Source organism: Rhineura floridana, chromosome 3 (genome assembly GCF_030035675.1).
Source record: "Rhineura floridana isolate rRhiFlo1 chromosome 3, rRhiFlo1.hap2, whole genome shotgun sequence".
NCBI classification, from domain to species: Eukaryota; Metazoa; Chordata; class Lepidosauria; order Squamata; family Rhineuridae; genus Rhineura; species Rhineura floridana.
In genome coordinates, this window is record NC_084482.1 from 49,862,386 (window position 1) to 49,884,637 (window position 22,252).

General features: G+C 46.3%; 1 protein-coding gene across 8 annotated transcripts in view; it reads right to left on the minus strand.

The window, feature by feature from the left end:
* Positions 1-20,756, minus strand: part of SDK2 (sidekick cell adhesion molecule 2) — a 474,185-nt gene extending 453,429 nt beyond the window's left edge. For all 8 annotated transcript variants that reach the window (XM_061615703.1, XM_061615700.1, XM_061615698.1 and 5 more), the window contains exon 1: positions 19,643-20,756. In XM_061615703.1, coding sequence (XP_061471687.1) covers positions 19,643-19,733 — 91 coding nt within the window. In that variant the 5' untranslated portion in view covers positions 19,734-20,756. The remainder of the gene's footprint in view (positions 1-19,642) is intronic.
* Between the last annotated feature and the right edge of the window lie 1,496 nt (positions 20,757-22,252).

Sequence of the window (22,252 nt, forward strand, 5' to 3'; positions counted from 1 at the left end):
GATCCTTGGCTGGGGTTTCACAGACCAGAAGGGAGGGTAAGGTAATGACCAAGGCTGAAGGGGAACTGTAACAAATGGTGGCAGCGGTGAAGAGAATAACAATACCAGCATTCAGAGTCTCTGGGAATACTAGTATTGGGACGTTACTGGTGGTTGCCTAGCAGGGGGATCTGTTGAGATCTGTGCTAGAGCGGGGAGAGAAACCATAAGAGAGAGCGGTCCGGACTGGTGGAGTCCCTGGTGGTGCCTAGTGACAGGCAGTAACCACGAGCAGGTAGGAACCAGACAGGGAGAGCCAGGGAAGGACGCCTCACATGTGGTGTTAGCGGTGGGATACGAACAACAGAGAATCCAGATACGAACCAAAGAGAGTCCCAAAGACACGTGGTGACAAAGGAGACTACGTCACAGGTGTTGGCTGTAGCAGTGAGATACGAATACTAGACAATTCCTAATAGTTGTGTGGCAAACAGAAATAACAAAACAAGATTACTTGTGAGAGTGACTGGCAAAGAGTGTGTGGCAAAGAGTGAGTGAACTCAAACACCATGGCTGAATACATAAAAATGAAAAGAGAGGAGCTGGTGGAGAAGTGCATAACATTCAATTTACCTCACGAGGGTAAAGGGGTAGATGAATTGAGGGTAGCACTTATAGGATTTGCATCTGCCCAGCAAAAACAACCTGTCAGGGAAGAGACCCCAGAAGGATACTTAAGCAATCCCGCTTATATAGAGTATTTGAGAGAGAAGTTGAGGATGGAAACTGAGAGATTGAGGATGGAAGGTGATGGGAAAGATAAACAGCGAGAGTTGGAAATTGAGAGATTGAGGATGGAAGCTGAGGAAAAAGATAAACAGAGAGAGTTGGAAGCTGAGAGATTGAGGATGGAAGGTGCAGAGAAGGAAAAGCAGCGGGAGTTGGAATTTGAGAGAATGAGAGTGGATGCGGAATTACAGGCAGAAAAGTTAAAATTTGAAAGAGAGAAGTTTCATTCTGATGAAACAAGAAAAGACAGAGATGGAGCAAAAATAAAAATTACTCCAAAGGACTTTGCTGTCTATGAGCCTGGTCAAGATCCTCAAATTTACCTCAGCACCTTTGAAAAAGCAGCTCAGTTGTGGGGGCTACCTGAAGATAAATACATGCAGTATTTATCAAACCTGATTAAAGGGGAATTGGCTGAGGTATACCAATATTTCCCCTCAGATAGGCCCGTCACCTATGCTGAATTCAAAGAAGCAGTGTTTAAAAGATTCAGACTGGGGCCTGATTATTTTAGAAAGCTTTTCAGAAACTGCCAGATACAGACAGGGAGGTCTTTCGTGGAGCTGGGGGCAAAACTGATGGACATATTTGGGAAATGGCTGACAAGTGCAAAAGCTCAGTCTGTGGAGGAGGTGAAAAACCTCATGATATTGGATCAATTATACCATCAGTTACCACCAGAAATAAGGCTCCTGGTCAAAGACCGTTCCCCTACATCGGTGCAGGAGGCCGCAGAGATGGCGGATCACTTTGCCTCCAACAGAACTGGCTGGGTGGGGAAAACATCAAGAGATTTTAAACCCAGACCATATAATGCTGGCAGAAGGGATGTGGTACCACAGCGAGTGAGTCCTCCAGTAAAATCTGAAGGGCACAGGACACCCCAGAGTGGATCTGTGTACCCTAAAAGTGAGGAGAAATTATGCTACAAATGTGGTAGACCGGGGCACCTACGTTTTCAATGTGAGGTTGCCAACCCCATTAGTAATCCTGCTCAGACAAGGGCAGTGAAAACAGAGCCCAAGGCTTTAGAAACAACGAAAAAGGTTCAGTTCTGCCAGATAAACTGGACAGAAGTAACAGACCTTGATTCAAGTCTGAGAGAGGAAGTGAGTGTACAAGGGGCAAATTATTGGGCATTGCTTGATACTGGTGCCGCTCAGACATTACTGAGGCCAGATTTAATAAAATCTGAGGTAATATTACCTCAGGAAACTGTGACTATCCAAGGAGTGAGGGGTCAACCAGAAAGTTTGCCTGTGGCCCTGGTGGATATGACTTGGAGAGGCCGAGAGGGCCGATATAAAGTAGGCATTAATGCCCAGCAACAAGAACCAGTAATACTGGGAAGGGATGTAATGGGCGCCCAAGGAAAGATCTATGTAGTGACCAGACAGCAAATTGGCAGAGAAAAAGAAGCCATATTAAGGGGGGCTGAAACAAACAGGGTGGAATCTGTTAACCAGCCTCAGGTCACCATAGCAACCACTAGCAGGCCTGCTGAAGGAGACAAACTGTATCAAGTGGTCTCTGATAATGATGCGGCAGATCAATTCAGGGAAGAGCTACAAAAAGATATAAGTTTGAAGCAGATAAAGGAACAAGCTCTGACCCAACAGATTCCTTTCACTGACAAACTGAGGAATCAAGTTGTGTGTGAGAATGGGATTTTATATAGACTGTGGATGCCTGCTGAGAGAAAGGATGAATGTGAACCAGTGAAGCAATTAATAGTACCTAGCAAATACAGAACCAGATTGCTAGAGGTAGCCCACGATGTCCCATGTGCAGGACATCTGGGAATAAAAAAGACCAAGAGGAGATTGGCTGCACACTATTATTGGCCAAACATTTCCAAAGATGTAAAACAACATTGTCTATCTTGTGAAATATGCCAAAAGGTGGGAAAAAGTGGAGTAAAGACTAAGGCACCCTTAAAGCCCCTTCCTATAATTGGACAACCCTTTTATAGAGTGGGGATAGATTTGGTGGGCCCTTTTTCCAAACCCACAAGGCATGGCAAGAAATATCTAGTGGTGGTGGTGGATTTTGCCACCAGGTACCCAGACGCAGAAGCACTATGATCCATGGAAGCCCCTGTAGTGGCAGAGGCTTTATTAAAAATCTTTATGAGGCTGGGTTTCCCTCATGAAGTGCTGACGGATCAAGGTAGTGTATTCATGGGAGAAGTGATGCAATGTATGTGGAAATGTTGTGGTCTAAAACATCTAAAGACCACTACTTACCATCCCGCCACTAATGGGTTAACAGAGAGATTCAATGGCGTTTTGAAGGGCATGATCAGAAGCTATGTTCAAGATCACCCACAAGACTGGGATGAACGGTTGGGATGCTTCTTATTTGCATATAGAGAAGTCCCTCAAGAGTCAACAGGCTTCTCACCCTTTGAACTCATGTTCACTAGAAAAGTGAGGGGACCTTTGGAACTATTAAAAAATTCATGGGAAGGAACCCTGGGAGAGTACAAAACATCTGTAGTAGATTTTGTATTGGAATTCCGCAATAAATTAACATCAATGATGGAGATGGTGAAAAAGAATTTGAGTCAAGCACAGGAGAAGCAACGTTACTGGTATGACAGAACAGCCAGGGAACGTGTGTATGATGTGGGAGATATGGTTATGGCATTCATACCCAGGAAACATGACAAATTACAGGCTAACTGGGAAGGACCATATACCATCAGAGAAAGGCTTGACACAGTGATGTATGTAATTACCACAGACCAATTAAACAAAAGCAAAGTGGTTCATGTAAATATGTTGAAGCCTTACCATACCAGGGATGCAAAGGTGTTGCAAGTTACCTTATTCCCTGAGGGAAGTGGGCCTGAACTTCCAGATTTGGTACAGGAAAGCAAAGACAAAGGAGGGGTAGATCAAGTGGAATGGTCAGAGGAGGTGAAGGAGGAAGTAAAAGAGGAGATTCTGAGAGTTTTGAAAACCTATAGGAATCTCTTTAGCAACAAACCTGGCCGAACCAGTATAGTTATACATTCCATTGATACTGGAGATCATGCCCCAATCAGATCTGTTCCATACCGTGTGAATGGGAAAGTTTTGAATGAGATCAAAAAGGAAGTGGAAGATATGCTGGAATTAGGAGTGATCAGGGAATCCATCAGTCCCTGGGCCTCAAGTATTGTCCTGGTTCCGAAAAAAGATGGAACGACAAGGTTTTGCATTGATTATCGGCTAATCAATAAAATTACGGTCCCAGATGCGTATCCTATGCCTAGGGTAGACGCAATGTTAGAGTTATTGGGGGCAGCAACCATTATCTCTACACTAGATCTCTGTAAAGGATTTTGGCAAATGGAACTAGACGAGCAATCCAGAGCCAAAACTGCCTTCAGTACACCAGATGGGTTATATGAGTTTGTGACCTTACCCATGGGACTAAGGAACTCACCAAGTTCATTTCAGAGGCTAATCAATACTGTGTTGCGAGGCATGTCAGATTTTGCAGTGGCCTATATCGATGACGTGGCCATTTTTAACAAGTCGGTGCCTGAGCATGTCCAACACCTGACAACAGTATTGGAGGCCTTAAGAAAAGCAGGCCTCACAAGAAAAGCTAAGAAATGCCAGTTTGGACTAAAGGAAGTAATCTATTTAGGACATAAGGAGGGGAGTGGGAAAATCACCCCCTTATGGAGCAAGGTGGAGGCAATACAAGCGTGGCCGATCCCCTTAACCAAAAAACAAGTAAGGGCATTTCTGGGTGTGGCTGGATTTTATAGGAAGTTTGTGAGAAATTTTGGGGAAATAGCAACCCCCTTGCATGAATTAACAAAGAAGAAGTGTTCTGAGCGTGTGGTATGGACGGATGAATGTCAGAAGGCTTTTGATCTACTGAAGCAAGCCTTGTGCCAAGGACCCATATTAATAGCACCAGACTATGAGAAACCATTCATCGTGGTTACAGATGCGTCGGACCTCGCGCTGGGAGTCGTCTTGCTACAGGAGAGAGAAGGCACCAGACATCCAGTGGCGTACCTGAGTCGCAAGCTGACGCCGAGGGAGAAAAACTATTCGTCGGTCCAGAAGGAGTGCCTAGCGGTCGTGTGGGGACTGAACAAGTTGCACCCATACGTGTGGGGATGAAGATTCACAGTGACTACGGATCATCGGGCCTTGTTATGGTTGCAGACTATGAAAAACCATAACACTATGCCGCAGAGGTGGTCCTGGGCCCTACAGGACTATCAAGTGGACTTCCAGTTCATAAAAGGCAAGGACAATGTACTGGCCGATGGACTTTCCAGGCAAGTGGCTGGGACTGCAGTGACGTGACCAGACAGAGGAACAAAGAAAGACATTTTCCCCATAGAGACTTTTATTTGTTAACGCGACGTATAAATCCTGGAACAGGAATAATACTCTGCTGTTGTTTAAGGGGGGGGGGAAATGTGATGTTCCTATATTAATGTATATATGGTAAGTGTTGGTTGTTTAGAAGATACATGGTAAGTGGAGTGAAAGAGGGGGAGTGAATGGGCAGTAGAATGCGAGATGATTGGCTGAGTGTTTAAAATGGCTGAATGTATAAAAGGAAGAGTGAGAGTGGAATCGGGGGGGAGAAGAGAACTGAGTGGGTTGCTTGGTGGGGTTTAGAGAGTTGTTTGCCAGGAGGGAGGTGGAGTTCGGATTAGTATTGAGTAAAACCATATGCTTATGTGCCTTAAGAAGAAATCTTGTTAATCTGGTTAACTTTGTTATCTGTAATAAATACTTAATTTGGTTTACCAAAGGCCTGATCCTTGGCTGGGGTTTCACAGACCAGAAGGGAGGGTAAGGTAATGACCAAGGCTGAAGGGGAACTGTAACAAATGGTGGCAGCGGTGAAGAGAATAACAATACCAGTATTCAGAGTCTCTGGGAATACTAGTATTGGGACGTTACTGGTGGTTGCCTAGCAGGGGGATCTGTTGAGATCTGTGCTAGAGTGGGGTGAGAAACCGTAAGAGAGAGCGGTCCGGACTGGTGGAGTCCCTGGTGGTGCCTAGTGACAGGCAGTAACCACGAGCAGGTAGGAACCAGACAGGGAGAGCCAGGGAAGGACGCCTCACATGGTCCAACAACACCTGGTGGCCCACTAGTTGGGAAAGGCTGCTGTAGACTCTCCCCAGATCACACTCTCTCCCCGAGCGACATCCCTCACTGACCCTTCTTTGCCCCCTCCCTGAGTGTATCTGTCTGGCTGAGATGTGTCCTTGAACTTTGATAGTGCTTCTTGCTTGCCTGGATGGAGTGCCTGAGTGTGTGTCAAAACTAGCCTACTGTACAAGAGGTAAAATCCATCTTTCTCACTCCACCCACTTTTGCCTCTGGCTCTCTCCGGAAGGGAAGGGGTGAAAAGGGTTCCCCATCCCTGATGCAGAGATGTGTTCAGACTAGGTGTTCTGAGTGGTTTCCTGTGGGACTTCAATCTACCTCTCAAGACCTGAATGTCAAATAGAAACAAAAACCAAGATTGGATAAAGGCTGCTTATTTGCCCCGTGCAATCTCTTGAGCTGCTGCTCACGGCGGCTCCAAGACAAGGAAAGGTTTAACGCTTTCTGGAGGACACAAAGCAAAACACAGGAAGAGATCTGACTGCCATTGGTCCCATAGCTATTTCTCAAGTTTACACAATTGTACATTACCACAAACACGAGTGGCCCCTGAGGCCAGCCACCTCGCCAGGTCTCAGCTCCCCAGCAGAGTCCTTCACAGCCTGCATTTCAGCAAATAGTATTTCCTTCCTTCACAATTATCATCTCATCAAAATTTCAGGGCCACACCAGGCCGTTAATAGCTACCTAAGAAGCATCAAATTTTAATCTCCCCCTTCCCTCTCCCTCCTCCTCCTTTGTGACCTGCTCACCCACAAGCCACTTTCTTTCCTCAGCTACTCCACATAAGGGGGGAACTAATGCACCGGCCAACCTTAAGTAAGAAGCAAAGCAGTCCCCAGTTCTAGAGGCACAAAGAAGAGGAACAGAGAGTGGAGGATGCTCTTTTCAAAAGAGAGGGCACATACAGCCAAACAGGACAGAATGCATAACAGGATAGGATGAACAAGTCAGTTGGTTTCAAGGAATTGGTATTCAGAGATATACTGCATCTGAACATGGAAGTTCCATTTAGCTATCATAGCTATGATACCAATCCATTAGAGACCTCCTCCACCGATCTGTCTAATCTCCATGTCAAGCCATCTAAGCCTGAGACCATCACCATATCCTGTGGCAATAAATTTCATTAAGTTAATTATTATTTATGTGAAGTATTTTCTTTTGACCATCCTAAATCTACTGCCGATTAATGTCATTGGGTGACCCCACATTGTAATATTATAGGGGGGGGGGAAATAAAAGCTATTTTCTCCACACCATGAATAATTTTATAGAACTCTGTCATGTCAACTCTTAGTTATCTTTTTTCCTAAACTGAAAACCTCCAAACACTTTGAACTTTCCTCATAGCCAAGAGGCTCTAATTCAGAGGTGGGGAATTTCTGGGCCATGGGCCAATCTTGGCTCACTAGGAGGTCCAATTTGACCTGCAAGGCTATTTCCCTCAACCCACATCCACCTGCCAATTAGCTGATGGGCAGGGGTGGGGTTCGATTTTGTGTTGGCTGCACCTGCCAGTTCCCCACCTGTCAAAGCAGCAAGATTGACTCCACTCATCAAGTGATGAGTGGAGAGTTCAATCCTACTGGGTGCAGCATCGCCAGTTCATTCCCTGTGGGAAATGCGTTGCAGAAGCAATCCCTGTGGACAGCAGGAGTGAAACCTTTGCTCATCAACTGATGAGCGGAGAGTACAATCCTGCTAAGTGCTGTTTCCTGGTTACTATTGCCCTGCACCCCTTAAGGTCAACTTTGACAGGCGGGTGGGATTACCCACCTACCAGTCACATGATGTCATTATGACTTCAGATTATTGACTGGAGAGTGGCCCCAACCATGTGTCAAAGTTGGCCTGTGGAATGGGAGGAGATAAAGATCTGACCCACTGGGCCAAAAAGGTTCTCCACCCCTGCTCAAATCCCTTGCACCTTTTCCAGCTCTATGATAACATTTTTGAGATGGAGCAGTATTAGTGACAGAACTTCACCAGAGAAGAAACAACTGCTGGGCAAAGCATTTGTCTTCCGTATTAGGGTTGTTTTAAAGCCACGGTGCTCAAAGTAGGAGGCTAGCTTCCCCAAGGACAGCCTTCCCCAACCTGATGTCGTCCAGGTGAACTACAACTCCCATCATCCCTAACTATCAGCCATACTGGCGGAGGCTGATGGGAGTTTGTGTCCAAAAATATCTGGATGGGACTGGGTTGGGGAAGGTTGCCCAATGAGCTGCAGGCTGCCCAATGAGCTGCAGGCTGTTGCCAGAGCCCAAACCGCATTAAACAGTTGTCTTGGCTGAGGGTCTGCCTTGGATGGGGCCCTACACTAAGCTATGCCTCTATCTGGTGTTGGGAAAATGCAACATGAAGGGAACAAGAGTGATTTCTATGCAAGAGCAAGGCCAAAAGATACAAACTCTTTTTTAAAAAAGGGAAAAAAGAAAAATTCTATTTGTGCTCATCCCATGAAGAAAAACACTTTGAAATGCTTATTGGTGTAGAGGAGATGAAGAGGAATCTATTGCAATACTCTCTTTAATGATTGCCCAGCCTGCTGGTGGTTGGGCTACTGAGGGTGCTCCAACTGGGGCCCAGCTCTAAGCCTGGGTGCCATCAGTTCTGTGACATATCTTCCTGATAAACACTGCATTCCACTGTGGATAATTAGCAGTCGCCTTAATCAATAAGTTATTTTTGCCCTAGGTAATTAATAATTATGTGGTGCAGCTCGCCTCTACAATAATTAAACTTTCAGTTCTCCTTCCCTGACTGCCATTTTGGCATGTGTATAACAACTGCAGGTAATCAAACATTTTGCTTCTATGCAAGGGGAGCCATTAAGGCTCCCTCTCTTTTGGCATTTTTTGTTTGTTTCGCTTTCTTCTCTCTCCCTCCACCTCCACCCCCACCCCTTGCTTCTAAAGCTCTTATCGATCAGCCTTTCTTTAGCTGAATCGATCATGCAACAAAAGCCGGACATCAGCTCAGATCTTGGTAGGAAGATGCCAGGCTATTGTACCCCTCTCAGCTTCCAAAATACAGACCCTTTACACTTCTGAAAAGAGCTCCCCCAACTGGAATCTGTCAATGCAAATCAGAGAAAGCACAACCAACAGCACCAATCATATGGGATGGGGTAGCATTTACTTGATATGGCTTTTACTTACCACCACAGGAAAAGCTATACTTTTACAGTATTAATAGTGTACAACACGCCTACATTGGGTTACATTTGTGGTAATAAAAGGCATCACATCCAAATACTATTCTTTTTAACATCTTAAATCACCTCTCCCAATACAAAATAAAAAAGAGACATGGATTAGATCACTTTGTTGGTCGTACTTTCCTTGCTGGGATACTGAAACTCTACTCACTGTATTCATGGACTTCAGTTGCAAAGACAACCATACAGAGAGATAGGTGTAGGGCAGGGGTGGGGAAACGTTTTGGTTCTGGGGGCCAACTCTAACAGGTGGGCAGGGCAACCCACCTGTCAATCACATGACACCAAGCTTGGGAACCATAGCACCAGGGGCATTGCCAGGCCTATGCTGTGCAAGCGTCAGGTCCTAGCCAGAACAGCCCTCATCGGGTGAATCCATGAGAGGAATACTTGGGAGGCTCTAGTCTTGGACCCACCCTGAGTCAGGCTCCATCTGAGGGTGAGGAGCCAGGGTCCTGTGATAAAGCCGAGGAAGGGCCATCTACACTGAGGATAAATTCAGCCTCTGACATCAAGACTGAACAGGTCCCAAACACCCCAAGGGAGAGGTGTCACCTCAAATGCCAGCTGGAGAACTGACCTATCCAGAGGAGTAACAGACTCCTTGGGAGTAAAGGACTGGCTGAAGATGGCTGATTAGAGTCAGGTCAGGTCAGGTTTGGAGTGTGGTTCAAGGAGCTCCAGCTCAAAAACTCCCATGCTGGGCTGGAAGAGCTACTGGAACAATGCCTACACGCCACCTAACCTGTCTGCTGATCTTCTGTTGACTCCAGACCTGACCCTGGACTACCCAGGACTGGCCTCCTGCCTTGCCTTTGCCCTGCTTTCCCCATGGACTGCTTGGATCTTAACCTTGGACCGCTCTGACCTTGCTTCTTGCCGTACCCCTTAGTTGTTGAGGACTCTGAGTTTGGACTGGCCCTGGATACTGCCTTGGTGTTGCCCTCATCTGTGTTATTGCTGGGAAGCGTCTTGTCTCCTTAGGAGCCTGGTGAGAACAGGACAGCAAGCCACCCTGCACTGATAACTTCAACCTCCAACATCAGAGATTGAAAGGATCAGCGTGGGAAGGCTTACAAAGCCCATCCCGTGCTCCCCCTTTCAACCTGCGACATTGAAGGAAGGCTTGCAAAGTCTGATCTGTGCCGATCCTTTCAACCTGCGACATGGGATGTTGAAATGAGGAGCATGGGAAAGGGCTCTGCATCCTCCAGTGTCAGAGGCACAAAGGAGAAGCGGGGAGAGGCTCGCAAAGGGCTTTGCAAGCATCCCTGTGGGGCTCCTTTTCACCACCTATGTTGGAGGTGGAAAGCAGCCAGGCAGGCCAGCTTCAAAGAGCAGTATTGGGAGGGAGAAACAGGTTCCACTGAATGAAAACTGCTTCCCCCTCCTTGAGCAAGGTGCACTCCTACTACCCATCAGCTCATGGGCTGTTGGGAGCATGCCTGACTCTATCAAAGGAACCATTGGGAGCCCACTTTAAGCTCCCAGTTGTTCCTTTGAAGCCCCACCCTTGCCCACACCACACCTGATGTCATGTATGACATCAAATATAGGGTGAGTGGGTGTGGCTTCCCCAAAACAGTCTCAGGGATCTAATGAGGAGGTCTAGCAGGTTAATTTTGACCCACGGACTGGAGGGTCCATGTAAAGAGTTCAAAGGATGGCCTGAATTTACCTCATACATTTAAACTTCTGAACCTAAACATGCTATTAGCTTGATAAACAAGTGGTTTTAAAAATCAAAGTATCAAGTATAATTTGAGATTCCCAGAACGACAGGCATGAGGTAATAACTTTGCCTTATTTCACAGGATATTAAAAATTCAGGACAATGTTAAATATCAATACACAATAGTTCATCAGACAACCTTTTCACACATTACACTACACACTGACAAACTTGGGTTTGCTACAGAGCACACACTCAAGTGGGAGCTGTAACCAATCACAGTCCCCTGATAAGCGTATCTGCATTAAATACATCTTTGTTGCATTCATATTTAACACACACACACAAATAAAATGAAGTGTGTGACATGGCCCTTATGTTATTCTTCCTGGAAACTGGCAGATCTGAAAAGGCACATTGCTCAGATTGCAACGGTGAAGTGCATAAATTAACAAGTTGATGGAGAAGAGCAAGAAAAATAAAAATGTTCAAAGCAAGGCTGGAGTAAGACGTTAACAAAACGATCACACTCAGCTGTGGGATGATGGATGGGGAGTGTAGTAACATTTCTCAACTATGTACAGGACCATCATGAAGAACAGTTGTCTCCATGGCCACCGATGGGCCAGTATATGGAAATGGCTGAACTTGCAGGACAGCAGAATTTAAACGTTATAGTGAAATCCCTGACAATAGTTAGGGAGAAATATATTCCAGAGAACAGGCTGTACAAAAAAAAAAGCTTCCAGGAAAAAAAAAACTTTAATTCTTCTGTTCAAGGAATGAACTACATGGCCTTCCCATGTTACAATCAAAATGCAAACATAAAACAATCTGCACCTTCACCCCTCTGTCTCCAGCCCCATTAAAAAATGTTTAGCAGAGTTCCATGTTGCAACCATAAGACTAAACAGGGAAGCAACTTAGTTACTCCAAAATGATCCTAGATTTAAACACACCATCTGGCTGTGTATACATATATCCAGCGACAGCACACGTTAGCTGTTCAGGGAGGACAGAACATGGGTGTCCTTGTGACGCCCTTCCCTGGCTCTCCCTGTCAGGTTCCTACCTGCTCGTGGTTACTGCCTGTCTCTAGGCACCACCAGGGACTCCACCAGTCCGGACTGTCCTTTATTTTATTTTTTCTCTCCCCGCTCTAGCACAGATCTCAACAGATCCCCCTGCTAGGCAACCACCAGTCACGTCCTAATACTAGTATTCCCAGAGACTCTGAATACTGGTATTGTTATTCTCTTCACCGCTGCCACCATTTGTTACAGTTCCCCTTCAGCCTTGGTCATTACCTTACCCTCCCTTCTGGTCTGTGAAACCCCAGCCAAGGATCAGGCCTTTGGTAAACCAAATTAAGTATTTATTAAAGATAACAAAGCTAACAAGATTAACAAGATTTCTTCTTAAGGCACATAAGCATATGGTTTTACTCAATACTAATCCGAACTCCACCCCCCTCCTTCTCCACTCTCTCCTGGCAAACAACTCTCTCAAACCCCACCAAGCAACCCACTCTTTCTCTTCTCCCCCCAGATTCCACTCTCACTCTTCCTTTTATACGTTCAGCCATTTTAAACACTCAGCCAATCATCTAGCATTCTACTGCCCATTCACTCCCCCTCCTCTTTCACTCCACTTACCATGTATCTTCTAAACAACCAACACTTACCATATATACATTAATATAGGAACATCACAGTCCTCCCCACCCTCCACAGTATCAGCTCCTGCTCTACCTCCCAAATAATTGATCAGCAGCTGGTCTTCGGAATAAGGATGCAGCTGGATTCAGTGAGGAATCACAAATAGTTCCACATCTATGAATGGATCAGGGCACAGAACTTACCTAGCTGGTGGTGACTTTTTAGGGTAGTTCAGTCCTAGCTCCTCAGTGAGGACACTACAGAAATACATGGCTACCCTTACAGCCAGTGTGGTATAGTGGTTAAAGTGCTGAATTAAGACCTGGGAGATCAAAGTTTGAATCCCCACTCAGCCATGAAGCTCACTGGGTGACCTGGGGCCTGCCACTATCTCTCAGCCCGTATACATCCCAGGGTTGTTGTAGGGATTAAATGAGGAGGGGGAGAAACATGCATGCCATCTTGAGCTCCTTGGAGAAAAGGTGGGGGTATAAATTCAATTTTATATACACACACATTCAGAAGAGGTGCTGGTTGATGGACACTGGTAGTAGCATATGGAACGGGTGTTGCTTCAAATACAGTATTTCTTATATCTGCTTCAATATTGTGGAAAATGTGTGGCTATTGCCAGTTCACATCTCCCTCTTGCTTCCTGATAACACCAAGTCCAAACTGGCAAGCAAGTCCACAAAAGCTACCAGTAGCCAAGAACATTTGTACTGCTTTTTCTGTACCACAATGTATGGCATATCAATAGTCAAGGGGTGGTAGAGACTCAGTTCCATTCTGGATTACATAGACTACTCTGGCTGATCACCTGGCAAGTGTCTATTTATGAACTTGGTCCTGTAAAAGAAACACATGATTAATGTGACATCTTCACATTCAGCATTTCCCTTACCCTTGCAAACAGCAGCCAACGAATTGAAGGGGACAGGGAAACACTGCGTGTGATATTATGTCATCTGTTCTTGCTAGATGTGTTGGGGAGGAGACATGGGTTGACACTGCAGCGGTCGCGCATAATGTTTGCAATCCTGTAAATTGACTCCAATGAAATTTACCCTAGGTAAGCATGTATAGCAGGGGTAGCCAATGTGGTGCCCTCCAGATGTTGTTGAACTACAACTCCCTTCATCCTTATCACTGGATATGCTGGCTGGGGCAGACAGGAGTCTGAAGCAGTACCACGTTGGCTACTCCTGGTATATAGGATTGCACTGTGAATCTCCAAATCATTTAAGAATCTAATAGAAAAAATATGACATTTTAGCCCAGAAACCTTTCACTAATATATCCTTATTACTTCTTCCTTTTGGCCATCTCTTCTTCATATTTTTGTAATTTTTTTAGCTGCAGGGAACCTAACATGAAACACCACTTCATTATGATTACAAAGCATGATTCATTCATCAGTCAGTGAGAAAATCAAGAGGAGCACCTTATGCCAATTCTCCTTCCATTGGCCAACAGACACAATATTTCAATGAAACACACGTTATAGTCTTTTAAACAAAGATGGCAGAGGTGGGAGCTTCCAAAATAAATCAGAAAAAGTTCATAATGCAAGCGTAATAGCTTCTGATGCCTAACAGCAAACACAATGCAAGGGAGCCCAAGAGACAGAAATTCAAAGACAAGGAGAAGAGGAACTCAGTGAGCGCAAGTGAATCAATCAAAGAGACTGTCACAGTTTCTGACACAGGGGCCCTTCTGGATAATATACTGCAAGTTTATCTGTTATGTTCTGGACTTAATTACTGAGAAATTATAGCCTAGGTGCAAAGAACAGGCAGCATTAAGATCCAGGAGCACCAAGAAGGCTTTGGGTTCGTCAGCTGCTAGAAACAATGGCTATAAATTCAAGGGGGAGAGACAGAGTACATTGTGTGATATGCACCTTGGATATTATATACCCCAGAGAAAGAGTCACAGGCTCCTCCATAGTCGCACAACTGGCTTCAGCAGGCAATGTTTCCACTGACATGGTGCCACCCCCGGGAGCTAGAGGGCAGATTTCGAGGGTCAGGCTGTTGACATAGCTAGAAACCTCCATGACTTGAAAGCAGGACTGTGTGAACCTTGATTCCATACCAGGAGGGTTACTCCCCATCCTGGGGTGGACCTTTGGTTATCCATTGTTCTTAAAGCAAGTGGGCATTCATTGATGCTGAGACACTCTTTGTAGTCCCCAGGGCGACATCACTGGAACTGGACTATATTCCCGTATTGTCACTGAACTGCACTGCGACCTTGGATGCATTGTTTCCTTTCTTTTTATCTCTCATTTCTCCCTCTCAGATTTTCCCTACTAAGTCCTTTTTGAAGCTGGCCTTCTTTTCCCTCTGTCTGTGCAGCACCACATGTGGGACAAAAATAAGGTTTTGACCTCAATATCAGAGTAGAGACACACTTACAGTTGTGCCAGTTTCAGTGTGTCTCCACTGAAAATGGGAGGCATACAAAGCTAGTCAAACTCTGCCCCTTTTTACACCAAAACCCTGGTGGGATCAGCTTGAGTGCTTTTACATTCAGTTTCAGGCAGATTTTGCAACTGACTGGAAGATCAACCCATTTGTCTTCCAGGTGTGGCGAATGGAAATACCTTGCTGTAGGCTCAGACAGAGACAGTGAATGGCCCAACACTTTGCTGCGGGCAGTCTGAAGTCAGAAGTGGGGAAAAGAGGTGTGGCCAGCTGAGGCAGAGTTGCTTCAAAAAGTAGCCAGAAAAACCCTTCTCACTGCTTTTGAAGCCACTAGAGTGCCCACAGAGTCAGAGACACTAAATGTAACTGTAATTCAGAGACACTGTTGTTATTAAAAAAGTCCCTTGAGCAGACTTTCTCTTCAAACTGGAGGGGGCAGCATATGCAGCTACAGGGCACAGAATGATTCTCCCTCCTGAAGATTTAGTATTCCTCATGAAGATTTTGGTAAGCGCTGTCCAAACTGTTGCAACATGTGCCCAAATGGCATGATTAGATACTATTAAGGTAAATCATTGTGGCTTCTGCTTAAAACTTGGTTTTTCATTCTTCCTCACAGACCTGGAAAGTGTCTTTCCCAGCTCTGTGAAAATACCAAGGGCTGAATCTAGGATCTTTTGCACGCAACTATGTGCTCTACCACTGTGCTACAGTCCATCTTAATAAGTGAATGTGCGTTTCATGGAAAGCAGCGCAGCATGTATGACCATGTCCACACTTCCGGAGGTGTATTTGATTTAGGCCCCCAGTTTGTGATCCACATTGGGATAAGGAACATAAGAAGCTGCCTTGATATCACATCAGACTATTTGTCAGACTCTGACAGCCGATCTCCAGGGTCTTAGGCAGAGATCTTTCCCTTCACCTGCTTTCTCATCGTTTCTAAACTGGAGATTTAGGGTTGCCAACTGACCAGAAAAACATTGACCAAGCTTGGTCATGCTCCTGTGATTTTCTGCAGGTCAGCTGCCTGTTAAGTCAGCAGGCCAAGCTTTTTGTGGCATCGAAATAAGCGTTATGGCTACACATGACGCTGCTATAAAAGCACAAGAACACAACCAGTAAAAAAAGTTGGCAATTCTATTGCCATATCATAAAGCATCCTACTGAGCCTCAGTAACATTATCAGCTTATTGATAGTAGCTGTTAAGACAGGCATTTTTTTAGTTTTACCTTTAGCATCAAGTGCCCCAGAAATTTTAAAGAAGAGAATTTTAACAGTTCTACATAATTTAAAATTATTCAAGTATGCACATGATCTCTGGGGGTCACTAGGTAATTGGGGGGAGTAACAGAATACAGAATATACTCACAGATCCTGCCCCTCTCCCTGTGTTTGCACACCATAATATCAAGTGGTGATTTAATAAATTTGGGTACAACTGTTATTGCTTCCAGTCCACAACAATCATGGAAGATGCCAATACCACAAAGCTAACAAGATGTCTCCAAATGGCTGCACAAGAGAAACCGTTTTGAATCCCGTAAGTCTGCTATAAAAAGAAAGCACTTTTTTCCATTTTCTTGCCATAATCGCATATCCCTCCTCTCGCCCTTTCAGGTAGTGTAGAGTTTCCAAGGGCCTACATTGGCCGGTGGAACCAAATCAATGCTCTCTGCCTAAAGAGGGAGTCTATTTATGTATCATGTTCAGATAATAGAAGTAGCTGAAAATAGTCTGCCCAGCACATAAGCATCACAGAGGCAATTAGCTTATCTCATGGTCCTGCGTTGGCTTGTGGCACTCAACAACTGACGATGGGCTGTCACGGAAGGGTACTCGCCAATGACCTTTTTCAATGACAAACTTTTCATTTGACTTGCATTAGTGGATTTTACGTGGCTAGGCTCAACAGCTCTGTGGAGAAAATGGACAGAAGGAAATCAAGTGCAATGGATGGGAGGGAAATATTAAGATTTTAGCAACTGGTGGCTGAAGTGACCAACTGAACCTCAGAAGCTGTTAAAAGGGTTTTTAGCTGGAAGAGACATTCCAGTTCAACAACGAGATGGTGAACGTTAAGTAACATGAAAGTATAGCAATTCAAGGGAATAAATGCAGAGCAGTTTTTCCCCTTCCTCCTATCCAGAGATGATTATGTAGTAACCGAGTTACAAATCCCACCATCACATTATACGCATTTAGGGTCATGCCACTCCCCCCCATATCCACAGTGTTTTGCCTGAGAACAGAAACACAGGCAAGCGGTTATGTGCCCTTTGCATTAGTTTCCACAACACTTCCTTTGCTGCAAATTCTCTCCATTATGAGCAAAGGGTCTGTTATCACACAACCTCCAGAGAAAATAAATCAAGTTGGACCCTGGAACTGCCTGCATATCTCTCCCTCCCTCCCTTCCAAACTCCCTTGCAGCCCCAAGGAACTATCACCAGCCTCCATGGGTTCAGCCGTCCAGTGCGTCCTGCCTTGTGACTATAAATCTCTTCTGGCTGGTGTTGTTATCTTGACAGGTCAAGAGACAGAAAATGAGAAGAGAAGAAGGTGCCTGGGTGAGATATTATACACGGAGACTGTAAAACCTGTGCCAGTCATTTAAAGTGTCTGTTTGGATAGCTAACCAAATATTGAATCAGTCCAGGGAAGAAGGAGGGGAGGCAGTGTCTGGGGGGAGCTTTTGAAACTTTTAAGAGTCCTGAGACTCTAGTAAAAAGGGGGGGGGAGGAGATGATGGGAGAAAGGGAGCAACTAGCTGCAGCCACCAGAGATCAGCAGTAGCAGGAACCACCTAGTGCAGCCAACTTAATTCTTCAGCTCCATGACAGACAACAAAACATTCAAAACCAGTCCTAGTTTTCAATCCCCTCAGCAACTTTCCTCTTCTTGTTCTCCTGCATCCAGTTTTCTTCTTTGCAAGGTATCGAATTAAAAACACCACAAAGCTGTCTTTCTTTCCTTCCTCCCCCCATCACCCATGGCATTTAGCGGGTTTTTGACAAACTGATGCTTTTAAAAAGCAGAAAGAAAAGGTAGCCTGCAACGACAACAGATTTCACGGGGTTGCATGAGAATTGAGCCTTTGGTAATGGCTGGGTGGATGGGAAGAGAATGGCATTCAGCAGCCATTGTCTTAAATCAGTCCCCTCCGGAATTCCTAGCGCGCGGGAACTTAGCTATGCCGGCTGCTCTGGACAATTAAGTCAGACACTCCAAACGCGGCCGGACGTGAAACAGGGTGGGTGGGAGGAAGGGGTAGAGGAGAGCATGAGGTCCTTTGGAGCGGGGGACGACACTTGACAGTCGCCCTTCGGACTCCGTTTCGTTTCTATGGGCTGCTTTGAAAAGCCTGCCCACCTGTAAGCAGCTTGGGAGGGGGGAGCTCTTATCGCGAGACAACAGATTTGAGAGAAAAACAGGTCACCGTCATAAACGGATCAGCGGTTACATTTTTTTAAAAAAAAAAAGTCTGGCATGTGTGCCTGGAGAAGTCGCCGTCCCTTTTTTTACCCCATCACCCTCGTAATCTCTTCAGAATCACCACACGATTTTTCTCCTCAGCTTGAGGCTAGGTTTATTCTGAAACCAAGCCAGCATTTTCTTTTGTGGTGGCTGGGAGGGAGCTGTCTCTCTCTCCCCCCCCCCGCTCTCTTTTCTCTTTTTAACAAACCCAAAGGGCTGCCCCACCACGTGTTGCATTCTTCTCCCAGGGACAAGTTCTCTGGGTATTCCAGGCAGCCAAGCTTTCCACTGTGGCCTGCACCAGCGCTCACACCAGACAACACATCCAGCCCTGCGCGCGCGCGAAGGAGAAGCGGGATTCGTCAGCCATCCAGTGCTTGGAGAGGGGCCGCCAGCCACGGCGTTTTCAGAAGACCTTATGCCGCGGGGTTATTTTTAGCTGGCACACAACCCAGAGCGCGCGCAGCCCGATCCTATGCATTTTTATTAACACTCAGAAGTAAGCCCCGCTAAACTCAAGGAGACCGGGGGCCCCTGCGAGCTCTTTTGAACTCTGGAATTTGCTTCATAACAAACGTGCACAGCCTGGAGTTACTAGTTAGCATCGGGCCGTACATTCCGTCCTCCCACCCCCCAAAACAGAAAGAATACAGAGTGCCATGTCTATTCAGTCGGATGTCCCTCCTCCACTTCTCCTTTAAAGCCTTTTATCTTCCTCAAATCTCTAGTCTGCTTCTCTCCTCGTCTCTGCCTCCCTCCTTCCCACTCCGCTTTGATCTCTGAATTTACTTTTGAACAGACATTTTAGTCCCGCAAGCCGACCAGACGTAAACTTCTCCACAACCGTTTCTCTCCTCCCGGCATCCATCAGCAAAAAAAACACAGACATCCCAACCTCCTGCCTAAACAAAGCACAGATCGGATCAAACTGAAGAAGCCACCACCGCCGAACTTTTTTCTTAAGTCGATGATATCCTCCTGTCTCTCTCTTACCCACGCCGCCCTTTCCCATTTAACAGGCTCTCCTTATCCACACAGACTGAGGGATAAATTGAAAACACTTCCATTAGCCTTTTAAAATCAAACACATTCCCCAGCGCGAAGTGTGGATATTTAATCCGTGCGTTGCTATCCAGCAATTATTATTACTAGGCGCTTAAAATCCTGGTTTTGCAGTGCGCCTATGTCTCCTCCATTGCACTGTCCCACACGCCACCCTCCAAACCACATATACAAACGGGTGGGGGTTTCATAACCACCCCCCTCCTCGATTTACCTTGGCCTCTGACTGCAGGACTGCCCAGAAGAACGAAGGTCGTCCAGCACATTATCTCCCAATAGTTGCCAATCCCAGCCATGGTTACCATAGAAGCTTTGGAAGGAAGAGAACTTCTGGAGCTTTTGTTTTCTTTGGGTCTATATTTAATATCCCGTATTTTTCTTTTGCCTGCTGCCGGATCCCTGGAAGGGCAGAAAGATTTGTGGAGGGGTTCGGGGGAGGGAGCCCCTTTATTCTTTCGCGTTTACAATCTCCTGCACCAGACCTTAGAGAAAGACACTTCGTCCTTAAGAGCACACAAAAACCGGGGAGTGAGTAATTCAATCCAGTTGAAACACACACAGAGCCCTCTCCAAGATCAACTCTTTCAAAAAAGAAGCCTAAAGAGGAATAGGAAATTGTGACGTCTGTTGCCCCACAGCCACCATCTCCATCCTCCAGAAGGTTTGGCGGGGTAAGGAAACGGAGAGAGTTGTGTAGACCGAATCGCCCGCCTCGTAGTAGTTCTGATCTGTTACAAATTCTTGCTCTCGGCCGGGGCGCTGACGAGGCAACGCGGCTCACTTGTTATTGTGGAAGCTCAACAGGGTGGGAGGAGAAGGAGAAACCTTTACGGGGAAGAAGAACGGGGAGGAAAAAGGCTTCCAGGAATTGCTTATTGCTCCAAGCTTCTCAAAACATCTCTTCAAGGCTACGGAGACGGCGATCGATTCATTGCAAAGGCAGCGATCGACTCGCGGAGTAACGAGAAGGAAGAAATAAAGAGGAGGGCGGGAGAGAAAAACAGGCAAATCTTAGACCGAGCGAAGTTTTCTCTGGGCGGTCGCTGCAGTTGGCTTAAGGGCGAAAACAAAAGTTTTGGGGAGGGGGAATCCGAACTGGGGCTTCTTTCCCCTCCCCGATTCTTTCTCCTCCAGCCGTCGGATGAGCGATCCCCATGGCCGGAGGCGGCGGGTTGCTTCTCTCTCCCGAACGTCCCCCACTAAAATCCGAACGGCGAGCTGGCGATGGAGAAGCACAGCCGCGGCGCGCCTCTCTTTAGGGTGCCACGCCGGCTCCTCCAGCGGCGCTGCTGCTACCCTTACGCTCTCCGGCTCGGCAGCAGAGTGAACCAAAGATCTGGCATCAGCAGAGCCGGGAGCGGCGGCCGCGGCGGCGACCGCAGCAGCACCCTCAGCCCGGGGTAGGCTGAGAAAGAGAGAGGCCGGCAGTGCCACCTGGCGGCCAGCGCTGGCGAGAGTTCCCGACGCGCGCTTTGCCGAAGGATGGTGTCTGGCCCAGCTCTGTCGTCAGGCTCAACAGGGCGGCGTTTACAGCTGGACACAAAAAGCCTCCGCTCTGCGCGAACCGACTACAGCCTTTTTTCGTTCAGCCCCCAGGAAATCTGAGAAGCCCTCAAAAGGCCCAGTCCGTCCAGGAGGAGCCAGATCCTACGAGCGGTACAACTTATAAGGCGTGCTGTGCCGGATCCCTGCCTCCGAGGTTAAGTTTTGTATGAATCGTATAAAATCCAGATTTACTATCTCTTGAAGATGCCGCCCTCTGCATCTCTCCCCTCCCCTCTCCCTACTAGCTTCGCGAAATTGATCCAGAAACTTCCAGGAAAATACTGTCTTGCAAATGTATATTCACTTTTCGATGCTTTAGCATGGACTTTTTTATAGAGTCACTAGCCCTCAAGAATGGGGAACCTGACCTTGGCTTGACCTTATTTATAGAATAGAACAACTTGTATCCCACTTTTCTGCTCCAAAAAGGTATAAAGCACTCAAAGCAGCTAAAGGTATAAACAATGACACACACACACACAAAATCCATCATTAAAACAATTACCCAAATCAACTAAGACTAAAAGCAACACTCCCCCACCAAAAAAGGAACGAAGAGCACATAAAGCCTGAACCAATACTGAACACATTAAAATTAAGCAACAGAATCAAAGGCTTGTTTTACCAGAAATGTTTTCAAACGCTGTCCAGACACAAACAGCAAAGATAGCCTAATGTTTGGGGGCAGGAGTTCCCCAAAGGCCTCTCGTGCATTGTCACCAAACACACCTCAGTAGGCTGAGGCACATACAGGAGGGCCTGGCAGCAGATCTGAAAGAGTACTGTGGATGCAAAAGATCCCATGTTCAGTCCCTGGCATCTCCAGCTAAAAGATTCTTGGACAGCTCAATGAACTAAGAGGGGCAAAGCAACCCCCCTTGTCTATGTACCTCTCAATGCAGGGGGGCGAACCCTGTGGCCTTCCAAAAAGAGTTGGACTATCATTCCGAATCATTGGCCATCCTGGGTGGGGCTGATGGGAGTTGGAGTCATAGGAACGGAGGAAGCTGCATTATAAGGAGTCAGATGACTGGTCCCTCTCGCTCCATACGGTCTGTGGCTCTGTGCAGCTCTCCAGGGTTTTAGGGCAGCTTTCTCTCCCAGCTCTACCTGGAGATTGAACCCAGAGCTTTTTGCAATTCAGATGCTCTACCACTGAGCTACTGCCCTTCCCTCAAATGGAATGAGAGTGAAACTGCCCTAAGGGGCATAGGAAACTGCCTTATACCCTGTCAGACCATTCATCTGTCTAGCTCAGTACTGGCAATAGTGACTGGCA